General features: G+C 38.2%; 2 protein-coding genes across 2 annotated transcripts in view; both read left to right on the forward strand.

The window, feature by feature from the left end:
* The first annotated feature begins 3,064 nt into the window (after positions 1–3,064).
* Positions 3,065–6,511, forward strand: LOC146457217 (alpha-1A adrenergic receptor-like). Its single transcript, XM_085092214.1, has one exon. It carries the CDS (start codon positions 4,287–4,289, stop codon positions 5,373–5,375), a length of 1,089 nt encoding a protein of 362 aa, XP_084948340.1. The 5' UTR covers positions 3,065–4,286; the 3' UTR covers positions 5,376–6,511.
* Positions 6,512–13,262: 6,751 nt separating this feature from the next.
* LOC146457218 (uncharacterized) overlaps positions 13,263–15,925 on the forward strand; it is a 52,408-nt gene continuing 49,745 nt past the window's right edge. Inside the window, exons 1-2 of the mRNA XM_085092233.1 lie at positions 13,263–13,467; positions 13,576–13,642. The gene's annotated coding sequence lies outside the window, so the exon portion shown is untranslated. The remainder of the gene's footprint in view (positions 13,468–13,575; positions 13,643–15,925) is intronic.

The following is a 15,925-nucleotide window of genomic DNA, read 5'->3' on the forward strand; positions in this document are numbered from 1 at the left end:
ACGTCAGTTTGCCCCTCCTTTGCGTCGGCTCCGGATTCAAAATACGCTCGGGGAGCAGGGATGGATCGCTCAGTTGCGGTGAAGAAAGTTCGCTTCACAACAACACACTGACAACGCCTCTCATCGCCGCCCCGCAGAACTTTAACATTATTAATTAATTTTCTGTTCCGTCTCACTTGGGTAGTCAGTTCAGTTTAGACTGTTGTTATCATTTGGTTATCAGTTCAACTTGGACTGTTGTTATCTGAAGGTAGAAATTTAACATTATTAATTTATTTTCTGTTCTGTCTCACTTGGGTAGTCAGTTCAACTTGGACTGTTGTTATCTGAAGGTAGAAATTTAACATTATTAATTTATTTTCTGTTCTGTCTCACTTGGGTAGTCAGTTCAACTTGGACTGTTGTTATCTGAAGGTAGAACTTTAACATTATTAATTAATTTTCTGTTCTTTCTCATTTGGTTATCAGTTCAACTTGGACTGTTGTTATCTGAAGGCAGAACTTTAACATTATTAATTCATTTTTCTGATCTGTCTCACTTGGGTAGTCAGTCCAGTTTAGGCTGTTGTTATCTGAAGGTAGAAATTTAACATTATTAATTTATTTTCTGATCTGTCTCACTTGGCTAGTCAGTTAAGTTTGAAGTGTTTTTATCTCAAGGCAGAATGTTATTTAATGGAATCAGTAACTGTATTACTTTTTGTTTATCCATTCGAAAGGCCTCAAAAGTTGATCGATTGAAGGTAGAATAATATTTTCCTGCAACACGTTTTGTTTCTGACAGCCAATACGTTTTTAAACGCACGACTCTTCTTTGAAGCTTTATTTAAACACGAAGTGGTCGTGAGATCAAAATAGTATAAATGAAGCGAATTCAATTCATGAAGCAGAAACAGTTTTTCAAAGTGTCACTTTGGAGATGTAAAACCGTAAGGTAAGCTTTTCGTGGATGCTGCTTGTGAATAGTCCTAGCCACCAGATTATTTCAAATTCTCGGGTTGCCCTGCCCTGGCCACGCCCAACTACTATTTTCAGTTGCAAAGTGGGAGATTTGATAGTGATTCCGTTTCTAGCTCGTTCTTTGGCTGCCTCCAGTGCTTCCCGTCCATTCAGTGGCATGTTTTTCTAGGCCACTTCCTTGTCTCCGAGGTAAGTCTTATTTAATTTTAATGGTTCGCTACCTGGTTCGGTAAAGGCGGTGACAACATCGTTAATGTCATAGTTCCTGTAATGGAAAACTCTTTACGTTTCTCCCCATATCGATGGGCGTAAGTGCCTCTTTTCTCCCGCGCTGTTTAGAAATGCATGTCAGTCAAAAGGTTTGGGATGAAGTCTTCAGGCACATAAAATCTTTCGACGCGACACCATCCCCCTGGAAGCAAATGTTGGAAAGGAGAAACAGTTTGTTATCGTTCTTTTAGTATAGTCGACTTTATTGAATCCAGTATAAGCCCGGTTGGAACTTGGAACCTGTCACTGTGAACAAAAATAATTAAGGAATGAAAAGTTGTCACATCGACTTAACTAAACAACCGATGCACATACAGGCAAACCCACATTTTAGCAACCCCTTATGAAGGAGCTCCTGTATCTTAATTTTAGCTGCTAAGCCGCTGCCGATAACAAAAGTTATTTGTTGTTATAAAAGGGACGTTTTTGGCACGGCTTTTAATTGTTTTTGTTTTTCGTAAACCGCGATTCCATTTTTAGTGGTCTGTTGTGGTAATTATCCCGCACAATTTGCCTTGGAGACGAAACTTCATTTGGTCATGGACTATACTAACAGAATATTTAAGAATAAGTTGTGCTGAATATTTCGTTATTCGCCAATATATAACCTCTATTATGTGCATGTATATTTTTTGAGTGCTGTGTATTTTCACACCACAATACATAATTGGCCTTGATGTTCTCATTGTGGATAGTGAGTGTAAAGACTTTGCGCTTCCTGTAACTTCGCGCTCGATTCTTTTGTTTCAGACTGAGAAAAAGCCTTGTGTTCTTATCAGGGATTGCGGTTACGAGGCCGTATTGTTGCGGTCGACTCGTAATTTTATGTCCGTTGTTTTGGCTATGTACATGCAATTTTTTTAGTAAATACTGTCAAGATGTCAGTTTTAACGGTTTGAACAATATATTACGTTATGTAGTAAATTATGCGAGGCTTTAGTTGTGTTTCTACTTGCTTACTTATTCTTACTTGCTTACTTATTCTTCCCGCGAAGTCAGACGTGATCGAGTGTCCTCGCGCGAAGAGCCACGCAAGTAATCTTTTTACGTCAAAAAATGCCCGGGTTAGAGGTTTAATGTTTCTCTCCGCATGCACTTTGGAAATCAACAAGTGAGATGGAGCGCTACCACAAATATTTAAAAGCGACACTTCGATGGGGCTCATAGTGCGATCTGTGGTCGTGGGTTACAGTTAATAATAAGACATGGACCGATTCAATCGGTCCTTAGCCTAATTTGCATAATTTTTTTCGGAGGCTTAAGTTCGTCATTTCCAAGAATTGGGCGTCATACACTTTGTATACTGTTTAAGCTTTCTGTTAACGATTCGGCTTCACTTTTCCTCCTTTCAAAACAAACTAGAGTTCAAATTAGAGTTCCTCCTACTTCATGACATAACCTACAGTAAATATACATGTGTCAGGGGGTAACACCTGCAAATGGCATGGTTTTAGAGCCGTTTTGGTCTGAAGACGGTAATAGAGGTTAAACCGTCTGAAAATGGGTGTGGATTCAGTCTTAGAAATCGTACTGAAAAATTACCTACTTTCGTCTGAAATAGGGTCAGTATATTTAGAGTCGACCAGGCGCGGGCTACACATCCCCACCACTGAAAACGTCCAAGGAGTACCCCCCACCCCCACCCCACCCTCGGTGATTCTATTTGTCCACTGTAGTAGTTTATGGTCTTTTATCTCTTACGGCAGGATGTAAATAACCTGACACGTCCGGGTGGATTTTTTTATGGCTTGTTTGAGAAGATGAGAACTCAGATATATCAAACACTCGTGAAAGAGTTTTATTTGGACAACAACTCAAAATTTCAAATGCTCCTTTCTTAATTCGCCTGCCAGCTCGCTCGATCTCGAAAAAGAGAAGATTATCCCATGTGTGCCACAATGGATTCCAATTCCACCTGCGGGATAATGGTTATTACGAAAGCAGCCTTTCTTTAGATCAGCAATTTAATTGATATATATTTTATATTTGGAAAAGTGAGTACTTTTAATCCGACATTTGTTTCCTGTCTTGCTATAATGCAAACAAAATATTCATACTTTTCAGAAAAAAATCCTCTTGTTTATTTAATAGGCCGAAATTTCGTATTTTTGCACTTACGGGTTTCTGCGCATAGATGTTCATTTGCTCAGCCTGAAAATAACAATGCAATTGCTTTTTTGTTCGAGGCGATCAAAGCAACCTCAAATTGGTTTAATTTTCCCTCTGAATTTTTAATACTTTGCGTCACTTGAGAAGTAAATGCGATATTCATTTTCAAAAAATTTTAGTGTTCTCAAAAGGGGCTTTGTCGCCCCCTAGCTAATGTAGGTCTTAATTGCTTTTATGTCAAAGCTTGCGAAATGTTTGTTTTCAAACTAGACATGGAAAGTTTTATAGCTTTATCTAGCAAATCCTTTGTAGTTTTTTAACACTATAATGCAAACAGTGTAGCGTTTTCAAAGGAGCCCGCAGTACTAAATCTAAATATTACGCCCAGAAAAAAGACGCAGTTTTGCTCTAGATATTAGTAACTGCTTGTTGCTTTCTTTCAAGGGAGTGATTCATATTCAATCTGTCGCCTTTGCCAGCTTACACCCAATAAACGTTTCCGGAATTCCTTAATGTATGTACTAAGTTCACAAAAGGGTATGCCAAAATACATTCCAAATTTAATTTATATAAGAGCCAAAAAACAAAAAAACCCGAAATTATCATGAATTTTCTTCTATATATGGATCCGAATAAAGCACACATATTTCATTTTCTCGCTTGCTGAAAGGTGGACAATAGGGGGTATATAGAAGATTGACAAGTACTCTTTTAAACTGACATGTCTTTACCCTTGTGGCAAGAAAGGTTGTTCTCCCGCAAATGTTCAGCTGATCAAATAAACGGACTTGGTTTCCATTAATTATTTTCATTGATTCCCTGTGCGATAACAGTTTTAAAGCCCCGCTTAGGAGCTGTGAGGTTCACATCGTCCAGACCCCACGAACCATAGTGCTTTCACCTGTTTCACCGGAACAAGGGTTTAATGTTTTCGCCCTTTTGATATCATGGAAAATATTTCGGGCGCTTGCAAAGCTTTCTTCGGGAAGTGTAAGGCATCTGACCTGGCAAATAATATTTCTGAGCCTGATTTTGATCGCGTCTGCTGGAAGCAGTTTCTCGACCAGTGCTTGCCAACAGAGCCACCGCCAACTCAAGCATCTTGTTCAAGAGCATCGTTAGCCCTAGTCATACCGGTTATTGTGATCGCTGTGCTTTCGTTTGCGGCTAACTTACTGGTTTGTGTCGTTTTCTTTCTGTACAGACAACTCCAGCTAATACGACACTACTTTGTTATCAACCTCGCGGTCGCTGATATCCTAATAGCCGTCATTCTGATACCGCTTTTTGCCGCGGCCCAGTTAACAACGGACAATATTGTTCTATACCGTTGCCAGTTCGTGCTGGACATCGCCTGTGGCACAGCATCGATTCTGTGCCTTGTAATCATCAGTTTAGAGCGCTATGTTGCCGTCAAGTACTCGCTGCATTATCACACGATAGTCACTCAGCGTAAAGCTGTTTTCTGCATGGTGTTCATCTGGGTCTATTCAGTCGTCGTTTCCTGCGCGGCATTTCTGTCGCTCATCAAAGAACCAGAAGACGATAAAGCTGACCAATGTATGTTCGCTGGACGCGAATACGTCACTTTCATCACTTTGGCAAGTTTTGTTGTCCCAGTCGGCGTCATGGCCTTTGCTTACTGGAATATTTTCCTCGTAGCGCGCACGCACGCGCGCAGAATAGACTCGCAGACTATGCCAACTGATCCCGCGGGATCCGGGAAATCCAAACGTCGGATGAAGCGTGAACTCAAAGGAGCAAAAACGTTGTCTGTGATCATGGGAACTCATTTCGTATGCTGGTGTCCATTGTTTGTTTTCTTTCTCGTTTACACGTATTGTCCATCTTGCCGAGGCAAAACCATGAATGTTATAAACTATGTCATACTCTTCCTGCGTTACTGCAATTCGTTTGCAAATCCCCTGATTTATAGCGGGATAAACAAACAGTTTCGCGCTGGCATCAAACGTTTTCTGTTTCGACGAGACGAACGTATTGAGGAAATGCAAACTACAGCTGCTACAAGAGCATAACAACAACAACAACCTCAACCTTCAACCTCCTTGGGATGGAGTTCACTGGGAACTATGGCTCAAGGCCCTCAATAATTTTCGTTCCAAGGGACAGTCCACGCTCCCGGCCTCGTCTGTCCTTTCCTAAGGGCACATTCTGGACCTTCCATGCTGGAAGACCCTGCTAAGGATGCAGTTTTGAACACCTCTGCTTTAAGTGTGAGGGGCTGAACACCCAACAATTCAGTGCTCCGCCCTCAGGAAAACAGTGCGTATCTCTTTCCCAAATCGGTCAGCCGGCTGGTACGTACCTGCTCAAAATATCTCGCCACAAGCCATTAACCTCTGCAAAGGTGAACCGCCTAAAGTTCCTTTTACATGGATATTCACCTTCACTTAAAGTATCGGCATTCCGGGGAGTGAGGCGCTGCTGTGCCCCGTAAATAACCTAAAGAGCGCTTTGGAACAAACTCGCGTCGTACAGTCTGCGATGTCGGGAGAATTGTTGGTCCTTTATCTTACCCCTGTTCCAAAATTTTATGTGTTACCCTCTCGGCATAATTCCTAACAAGGACCCCCTGAATTTCGATTAATACATCATTAAACACAATTTCTGGTGTCAACAAGGTTACTGAAACAGCAGGTTGCTTTCAGGCGAACCTAAAACATCGGTCCAATACTGAGGAATATCTTGTTAGCTCGTTGACATCGGCTTGATATCAAAAACTCAAGAACACTGTTCTGTCGCACTTTGTAATAAAACTGTCACACTTTGTAATAACAATTGTCGCACTTTGTAATAAAATAGCTCTCACACTTTGTAATAACAAGTTGTCGCACTTTGTAATAAATTACGCTGTCGCACTTTGTAATAACAAATCCTGTGGAAAATAAGTGAATTCACTGATCACCCAGGGCACAAATACGTTCTTCTTTGATATTTTACTTTGCATGCTAAACTGAGGGTATGAAAAAGAAACGCGTTCTCTACCGCGCTTCTCGCAATTGTTATTTGTCTTGACTACGTTGTATCTTGACAGAAACACTTTGTCACCACGAATGATGACTTTTAAAAATCGGTTAGTTAAGCCGCCCCATTGTTAGGTACGTCCCTCGTCTGGTGTTTATTTTGGATAGTAAATGAATAGAATTTCTTCTTCTTGAAAAAGGCACAGCTGCAGATAAAAGTGAACTTTACAAGGAAATGACAGTAAAGATTTTTATTATCAAAAAGGTTTTTTTTTTTTTTTTCATGTTCATTGTTTTCATGTTTCATTCCTGTGACTCCCCTTCCCTCCCCCCCCCCCCCCTGCTCCCCCCCAAAACACAGTAGAACAAGTAGCGAGTCACTTGAGGCCTCCGTCTCCCTTACTAACCCTTGGACTCAACCCTCTCGCGCATCTTTTTATTTTAAACAGGAGTTATCTCTACTCTGTTCACTTATTGCTTTCCATCATTGCTAAGCAAGCTGTGTGATCTCCAAAATAACAATAGCGAGAAGCGTGGAGGAGAACGCGTATTTCTTTTCTTTTTTTTTTTTTTTTTTTTTTTTTTCCTCTTTTTGTTTTCGCCTCAGTTTAGCTCTTGCAGAGCAAAATATTAAGGAAGAATGTATTTGTGCCCTGGGGAACTGATTAGTCAAGTCATAATTTCTACCAAATATCTTATTCAAGGAAATTTAAAAGTTTATTACAAAGTGCGACAGCTTATTTATTACAAAGTGCGACAACCTGTTATTACAAAGTCTGACAGCTATTTTATTACAAAGTGGGACAAGTGTTATTACAAAGTGCGATAGGTATTACAAAGTGCAACAGTTTTATTACAAAGTGCAACAGGTATTACAAAGTGCGACAGAACAAACACCGTCGATACCATGGACAAAAATCAAGAGAATGGATGAAACTTCTCAAAAATGTCAAGATGTCCGTTGTAATTCCGGACAAAAATAGAGAAAATGGATGAAACGTTCTTGTGTTAGTCGTTTTAAACTTTATCGTAGAAAGAACGCACTTTGGACTCGAGATTGTATGGGACAACTTTGATTGAATGAATGGAATTTTGGGACGCGTATCTGGCATCCCCCCCAGATCATCGAACTCACTCCCTAATCTTTGATTATTATTATTATTAGTTTATAAAACAAGTTAAATGTTAATCATGACTAACGTGATTATTTTGTCAAAGTGTAGAGAAGTCTACACTGCTTCTATACCTCCTTCAATATCGTCAATATTTGTATGATAACCCATGGGTACTGGTATAACATATTTTTTTTTACCATGGAGGGCCAGTTTGAAAATAACTTTATTTTTAAAATACGCCCAAAAACATATCAATGACATCACTGCGGAAAATATGGTAATTATAATAGGAAAATATCACGGCTTCTCCAACCAAGTATTTCTAAATCCTATAAAAATTTGGTTTGATTGAACAACTTTCATCTATTCTTGTTGGTACAGCGGTTTGATATTGAAAACTTTATTATCACGATACATTATAGAGGGAAAATAAAAACAAACTGATTCAATATCAATCGCCAGCGGGAAACTAGTATACTGAAAAAAAAAAAAAAAAAAGGGTGTCATTGTGACGTTTTGAACGCTACACAGGGCACTCCACCAGCAGAATTGACATTGTATAACAGAGCAAATCAATCTTGTTTTGTTATAATACCTCACTTGGTTCATAGTCTTTAAATTTTCTGTATGTGTGGTGGATGGTTTATCAGTGTTATGGTTAGTCATGTTTTAGTTGTAAAATTAATGAATGCAGCCGACTTCTTACTTTGAGGACTTGCATTAGAGTTATCTTGCAACGTAAGAAAACATTTTCTTTTGGTTGTAAAATAGACTGTATTTAACGAAAAATCTAGGGATAAAAGGAACGACTTTTCATTTTCAAGTTATAAGAAAGTGCTTGAAAATTTGAAAGCTTCTAAACATTCCCGTGTTTTAGAATTTTACTTTATATGGTAATATTCAATCACTTTCTTCTAACTTGCAAATGACCTCAGAGGGGTCGAATCGTCGTTCCTTTTTATCGCCAGCATTTATCGTTAAATGCTTATCGAAGAAACTTCGTAAAATAGTGTTATCTAATAAGTAACATAGGAACAGTCATCGCTATCCTCTCTTGAAAGAGAGAAAGCTCGAAGAATTTTGTTCAGGCCATTTTAGCGTAATTAACCCATACCTTGTGAGCCAAAGATGCCTACAAACAAAAATCCTATATCGATCGCTCGCTAAAGAAAACATAACTGAGAAAAATAACTGAGTCATTCTATTACAAAAGACAAGACGGTGCAGTCCTGCACCACCAGAATTGACATGACGGCAGGGTGGAAATCAGTTTTGTTCGAAGTCTTTCAATTTTCTCTATCTCAGAAGTTCTCAATAGTTATGACTAATCATGTTTTGATTATAACTTTAATGAATGCATTTGTATATTTACTTTGTAGACTTTCATTAGAGTTTTTTTAATACCTCACTTGGCACTGAACTAATAAAAAATTGTAGAAAAAAAAAACATCAATAATCAAATACGACAAAATTTCCCTTTGCTCTTGTAAAATGGTGTTATCTAATCACGGCGAGCGTAGGACTATGATGTCACATTCCTGGGACATTTTTCTAACAAGATTGTTCTTGCAATAATCTTATAATTTTTTTTGTTGTTGTTTTAGTTTTGTCATTTTTTAGATATATTTCTTTGAATCTTCGCGCCGAACTAGAGCCGTAAATAAAAGAAAACAAAAGTGAAAAAAGAACAGAAATGCTGCTGAACCTGGCCGTCATTCAGTATTCTCACGGAAGAGCTCCATGGGAGGGATACTTTATTAAATTTCATGTTTATTAGCAGAAGCTTTTCAACATCAGTATCAACCTGGCCTAAATTGTCCAAAAGTTCTTGTCGGTGGAAGCACACTTTACGAAAATTAAACCATCCTTGACCCGTGCCATATTTCAAACTATGTTTCATTGGTGATGGGTAAGTAACTACTTCATTATTTTTGAGGTGGACACCAGTTCCAAAGAAGCGTTTAGGCGAGGGGGTGCGCTTAATCCAGGTTGTGCGCTGCCATCGTATTTGAATTTTGAAACTCGACATATAGAATGGGAACAAATACATACAATAGAAAGAAATGCCAAAACGAGTAAAGCACAAAACTACAACGCCATATTGAAAATTTGCTTTTTTTTTTAAAGAAAAAAAAGATGAAATCGGCTTTACCGCATAGACATATCTGTGACAATCATAGTTAACGGAAGGATTGGTTCACACTTTAAACGGGCTTAAACAAATATGTCGCCGGAAGTTCATGGACACTATCTGGCTGATTAGCTTAATGGAAACGTTTCCATTGGTGCTTGAACGTTTTCCATGTAAATGGTTCTGGCCAGGTTTTAGTAAGACAAATTCACGCATGAACTTAAAGGATTAGCTACCTGAAGATAGCCGAATCACTCGAAATTAACAATCCAGCCCCCGAAATAACGGCAGTAAACGGCTAGAAAACCGGAACTTTACTGGCAAAGGAACTGTTAATTTTGGTGGATATCTGTTCGGATTGGCCTTCCTCGACTCAGAAATTCGGATTTAGTCGGTAAAGAAAATTTATTGTTTTCTTAGGCAAAATGTCAGCTCAAAATTTCAAAACACTTAGCAAATGTGGTGTTACAATTATTTAAATGCGAATAAAGGTCAGCTAGCATTTTCGTAAAACCAACAATAGCTGGTATAAATTCGAGGAATGCAATTCCGAACAGACAGACCAATCTGTATTAAAGGGAAGTATTATGAGGTTTTTGGTATCTTTTGTTAAAAATGATGAAATAAGGTCTTCAATCAGCTGCCAAATAATTCTAGAATGACGAGAGGAAAGAAATCAACTCAATTCTTGAAAGGAACAACTCGTGATCTGTTCTAGCATATTATGGAAACAAAAATGCAAGAACTTGAAAAACATTAGCCTAATATTTTTCAAGTTTCAATCCATACCGGCCTACTCTGTCTCTGGCCAGAGGCACTAATCGACAGCCAGTTTATTGTACTGGGGTGATAATTTATAACAAACTTGACAATTATTTCGTTGTTTCTGCTGACAGACAAACATTTTTCAGTGAGGTTTGAGATGACAGCAAATTTGCGTGATACTTCCCCTTTAACTAACACAAATATGTCTTCAAAAGGGAAGAAAACGTTCTGGGAACACAGGAGACGACATTTTGAATATTTTTGCTTAAAGGATTTCTTTGGGTGCTGATTTGGGTGATTTCATTGCCTTAAAACTTTCACGGCTACTGCGGAGAAACGTAATAAAAGCATTACCCCAGCACCTTTTATAACCGCCAAAATCCTGAAAACCTGGGTCACCTGGAAGGAGCCAGCGGGGGAATGGCCGCAAGCGTTTGGCAAAGTAAGATCTAAATGAGATCTTAATCTAAAAATAACAAGAACTTGAATTTTGAAAAAAAAAAAAAAAGGTCAATTTTCTTTGTTTAAAGTTGCAGTGAAGAAACAAGGAAGTGTATAAAGATCGTCATTTGTAGTTGTATTTCGTGATAAATTGAAGTGATACTTAGTCGGCTGCATGTAATTATAAGTTTGCTTCCTGCGTGAGGTATCGGACCCTAAATCTGGCACAATATCACAAATAACGATCCCTAATGGTGAAAACAATCACTATTGATCACTCCTTGAGAGGTACAGCATTCATAACTCTTATATTATGTCAAAAATATTAAAAACAAACGTTACCAAAAGAAAGCACTATCCAATACCTTTTGCTTAAAAGGTCTCACTTTAGGATTTCAATAAGAACCACCTTGCACGTTCAGTATAATAAAGGTACTCGCGGAAATTTCTCCCAGTTAAATGACAGCTACTTTTTAATATTAGGGAACTTAAGCATAGACGTTTTTGAGCCACGGACGGCAACCGGAAATCGAATTGTTCCCTTTTTGGAGCATTTTCACGCCATCGCGTTTGTAACGTCAAAAAACAGTCATCAACAACAGCTTTCCCTGTCGTTGAAAACGCCCTAAAGCACGTTCAAAACGCGTTTCAAAAGCGCCCAAAACGCGCTCTAAACGCGTTCAAAACGTGTTTGAAAAGGGGTTTAAAACCCGTTCAAAACGCGTTCAAACCGTGTTTGAAACGCGTTCAAAAACGGCTTCGAAACCGGCGTTCAAATCGTGTTTAATACGCGTTCAAAACGCGGTCAAAAACGCGTTCAACACGAATTTCAAAACACGATTAAAAAAAATCTGACCTACTGATTCGTTTAGAGACGTTTCAAAGAATATATTTATTGCGTCCAAAAATCCGACTTTTTTCCAAGGGGTAAGTCCACGGATTTGGGTCAAAAATGACCAAATTTTGAAGTCGGCATTCTTCACTTGTTTATGACCCTAGGGATCTCGGCGTGTTTGGCCAAAAACCATGGACTTACCCCTTAAAAAAAGTCGATCTTTGGACAAATTACAAATATTCTTTTAAAAGCATCCAATCGAATCAGTGTGTCCGAAAATGTCCCCTGAGACACCTTTAAGCTTCTCAAGGGAGTTTTACGATATGCCGAGATCCAAAGGGACATAAACAAGTGAAAAATGCCGACTTCAAAATTTGGTCATTTTTGGCAAAAAAAAACCCTGGACTTTCCATAGACTTCGAAAAAAGTCGATTTTTGGACGAAACACAAATATTCTTTTAAAACCTTCCAATCGAATCAGTGTGTTCGAAAATGTCCCATGAGAGACTTTTTAGGCTTGACAAGGGACCGGGGACAAAGAAATAGCCCACAAAAGATGACGTCAGGGTTGGGGCAAAACAAAAATTCTTTGTCAGGGCTTTGTTTGTACATAAAATTGGTTCCCTAGTGATTTTATTGACACCCCTAGGTCCCTTGGGACTTAAAGGAGTGAAAAATGTCAACTTCATAATTTGGTCATTTTTGACCCTATCCCCCCTACCCCCCATTGGAAAAAAATTCGAAATTTGGACCCAAACATATATTCATAAAAAAAAGGAGCCGATAGAATCAGTGTGTCCGAAAATGTCCCATGAGAGACTTTTTAGGCCTGGTAAGGGACCGGGGACAAAGAAATAGCCCACAAAAGATGACGTCAGGACTGGGGCAAAACAAACATTCTTTGTCAGGGCTTTGTTTGTACATAAAATTGATTCCCTAGTGATTTTATCGACACCCCTAGGTCCCTCGGGACTTAAAGGAGTGAAAAATGTCAATTTCATAATTTGGTCATTTTTGACCCTATCCCCCCTACCCCCCATTGGAAAAAATTCGAAATTTGGACTTAAACATATATTCATAAAAAAAGGAGCCGATAGAATCAGTGTGTCCGAAAACGTCCCCTGGGACACCTGTTAGGCCTCCTAAGGGACCGGGGACAAACAAATAGCCCACAATAGATGAAGTCAGGGTTGGGGTAAAACAAAAATTCTTTGTCAGGCCCTGACAAAGAATTTTTGTTTTACCTCAAATTTTAATTTGAGGTAAAAAAAATAAATATTAAAATATTAATTTTTTTCTTTTTCGTATGACATCATGTGAGATACCCAGAGGCATTAGCTTGTAGTATTTCACGCGTCATCGCTGAGAAATTAGAATAAGTTTATTTGAAGTGCGTTGTCGTTCGTTGCTTTTGCCCATACAAAATGTACCTATTAGCGGAGTGTTGATTGAGCAAACTCTGTAGAAGCCTTAAACGGGAAAATGAGACTATACGTGTATGCTATGAAAAATGCATCCGAAATTATTATTTTAACTTTAATCAGGAATCGAAGGAATTACCAAAAGACTGTTCCGGAAACAAACTCCTAAACTCTTTGTTCCGGTCACTTGAATAACTTTGTTTAATTTGTAGTCACTTGTGTGGGAAGCAGTTTGTTATGGAAACACGAAGCATAATTACTGGATCAACATAAGATCAATATCACTAACTTACGTAAGGCCAATTAACTATAAAAGTCAGCCTTAATATGGTAAAACGAGGATCAAAACAAGTTGCCGAAATGCTAAAGATTATTTCCGAGCGGAAGAAATTTCTTCACTGCCTTCAATTCGACCGGTTCGTCTCTATCTCAGTCGGTAATATGATCTCTAATTATGACATAATCTTCTGGCTGTTTTACGTATTTGAATTGCTAAATGTTAAGTTCATGTAATGAATGCGTTTAAATTTATATTAATTTGCAGTTTTGAAAGTTTGCCGGTCGAGCTGACAGACATTGTAGAAGCGAGAACTGAACCAGTCACGGCAAAGGTAAGATAGACTACACAGACTAGATTTGCGTTATTTATTAGGGGGAATCGATCTAGTGGTACAGAAATTTTTCTTTTCTCCGCTAACGTAGTACGGAAAGATCGTTTAAAGAGCTACAATAATTTTTGCATTATTCAGTCAGGATGTTCAGTCGAATCACGCTATTACGGACACCGTTAGAACTCGTTAGGATCAGAACAAGTGTCCGTGTTATCGAGTGTCCTTATTTAGCGAGTTAATTTTAAGGAAAATTTTTGGGGTGGGACCAAGAAAACTGACCGTAATAAAAACGAGATGTCCGTGTTAAGCAGGTGTCCGTAAAGCGGTGTTCCACTATATATCGAGTGAAAAAATAATAAGGTTAATGAGGCAATTTCAAAGCAAATTAAACTAAATTCGATTGCACTGATAGTATAACTGGCGTGAGTGCACGTTTTTATTTTGGATTACTCGTTTGCTAAAGAGACATTCTGTTCTTGTTCTGAAGCAAAAACGACTATGTTGGTTGGTAATATTTACAAGAAGCATTCAAATACCGCATTTGCCACGCTTTTTAATTCAATTGTTTTGTTCTTCGCCAATATGGCGAAAGTATTTAAAATAAAAATCATGATCATATATCTCTCGCAACATTTTTCTCGCCTCGTTATATTGAATATTTAATTTTCCTGTGACAACAATTTAAAGGCAGTTAGTTGTCTCTGTTTATTTTGTAGGTAAATGATAAATGTGACCTGAACGTTGAAAAGTATACAAATATTCGTATTTGCTACTGACTTTCCTCAAATCGGCCGATGGATATCAAATTACTCCTGAGCTATTCCTTTGACTGCATATTATAAATGTAAAAAAATATATAAATGTTTCTTGGTAAATTAATTCCCAATTATCATTTGTTTGACATGTAGGCCCAAGCTCTTTTCATGTTAGACGTTTTACGTACGAGTTCAGGCTCCAGAAAAATACCACCAAAAAAATTAAAAATATAAGTACTGACCCGACATAGCAGTAAATCATCTCAATGATTAAAAAGGAAACATACTTTGAAGAGGCGAATGAGGCAAAAGTCAACAGGGCAATGATTCAGGGAAACTTTAATTGTATTTGACTTCACCAACATGGGACATCCAAATTAGAATTTTTCATTTTCCCATAAAATGACAAATAAGAAAAATCCCAGAGAATGGAAATGCTGCCGAAATTAAGAAAGGGAAACATGTAACTGATAAAGCGAGAAAAAACATATAGATCGACGAAATAAGCAGAAATTCACTACACTGAAAATTCAGATTAGCAAAAGGGAATCGTGTTCATGTGTCAACCTTGTGAAAAAAGGCTGATATCAAATTTAAATTGAAAGTTGCACTAAGTAATTTGTCAAAAGTGCACTTGGCAAACGTCAACTTGTCAGGAATAATTAGTACTTCATATGAATGAGAATGAATTCAAGTCACGCCACAAAATGAGGCTCTGCCGCCTTTAGCGATCCCTTTTAAACCTTTTAAAGAGCGCCTCTGTCGCTATTATAGAAAAGCCTCTACCCAGTAAGGATAAACACCTTTCTGGCGTATGCTGCAGCGTACGGCGAATATATATACACCACACTTGAGATTTACACGCACTCATCTAAGCAAGGCACTCTTGTGATAACTCAACGAGAACCTTGCATAGCTTTTCGTATGCCGATAGCGCCCCTCCTGTTTAGGAAACTACTTTAGGTTGCCTTTTTTTATCTTGTCGTTTCATTGACATGAAATAATTTAGATGTATTTTTCCAGTATCTAATCATTGTACACTGAATTTAGGTTGCACAGTTGTTTCCCAATTGAAATGGGAAGTGTCACGTCACTTCAAAAAAAACTTTCTCAACAGAAACCTCAAATAATAATGGTACAGTTTTGTGAAAAATTACCATCCTGTATACTAAAACTGTCGATGAGTGTCTCTTCCGTCGGAATGGATTGGAGATTGAAAAAGCTTAGGCTTTCCCTTTTAGGGTGCGTTTAATTGACCCTATTCCGGAATAGGCGATACATACAATGATTACTAGAAATCCCTCCTGAGATGTTTTTGGGGTATTACCGGAATACAAAATGGCTCTTTTATCATGCTTCGCCGAAAGTTTGTAGATACGTCTTTCCAAATTTACCTGAAAAGAGAAATCTAACAGCTATTCCAGTTGTTCTTATTATGGAATATACGGTCAATCGAACGCAATAATGTCGCATTTTCGTTTCCGGCAGAATGCGCAGAAACTGATCATGAGTTGTTTCTTTCAGGAAT

The sequence above is a fragment of the Pavona decussata genome, unplaced genomic scaffold (assembly GCF_977016875.1).
Source record: "Pavona decussata unplaced genomic scaffold, jaPavDecu1.1 SCAFFOLD_245, whole genome shotgun sequence".
In the NCBI taxonomy this organism is placed as follows: Eukaryota; Metazoa; Cnidaria; class Anthozoa; order Scleractinia; family Agariciidae; genus Pavona; species Pavona decussata.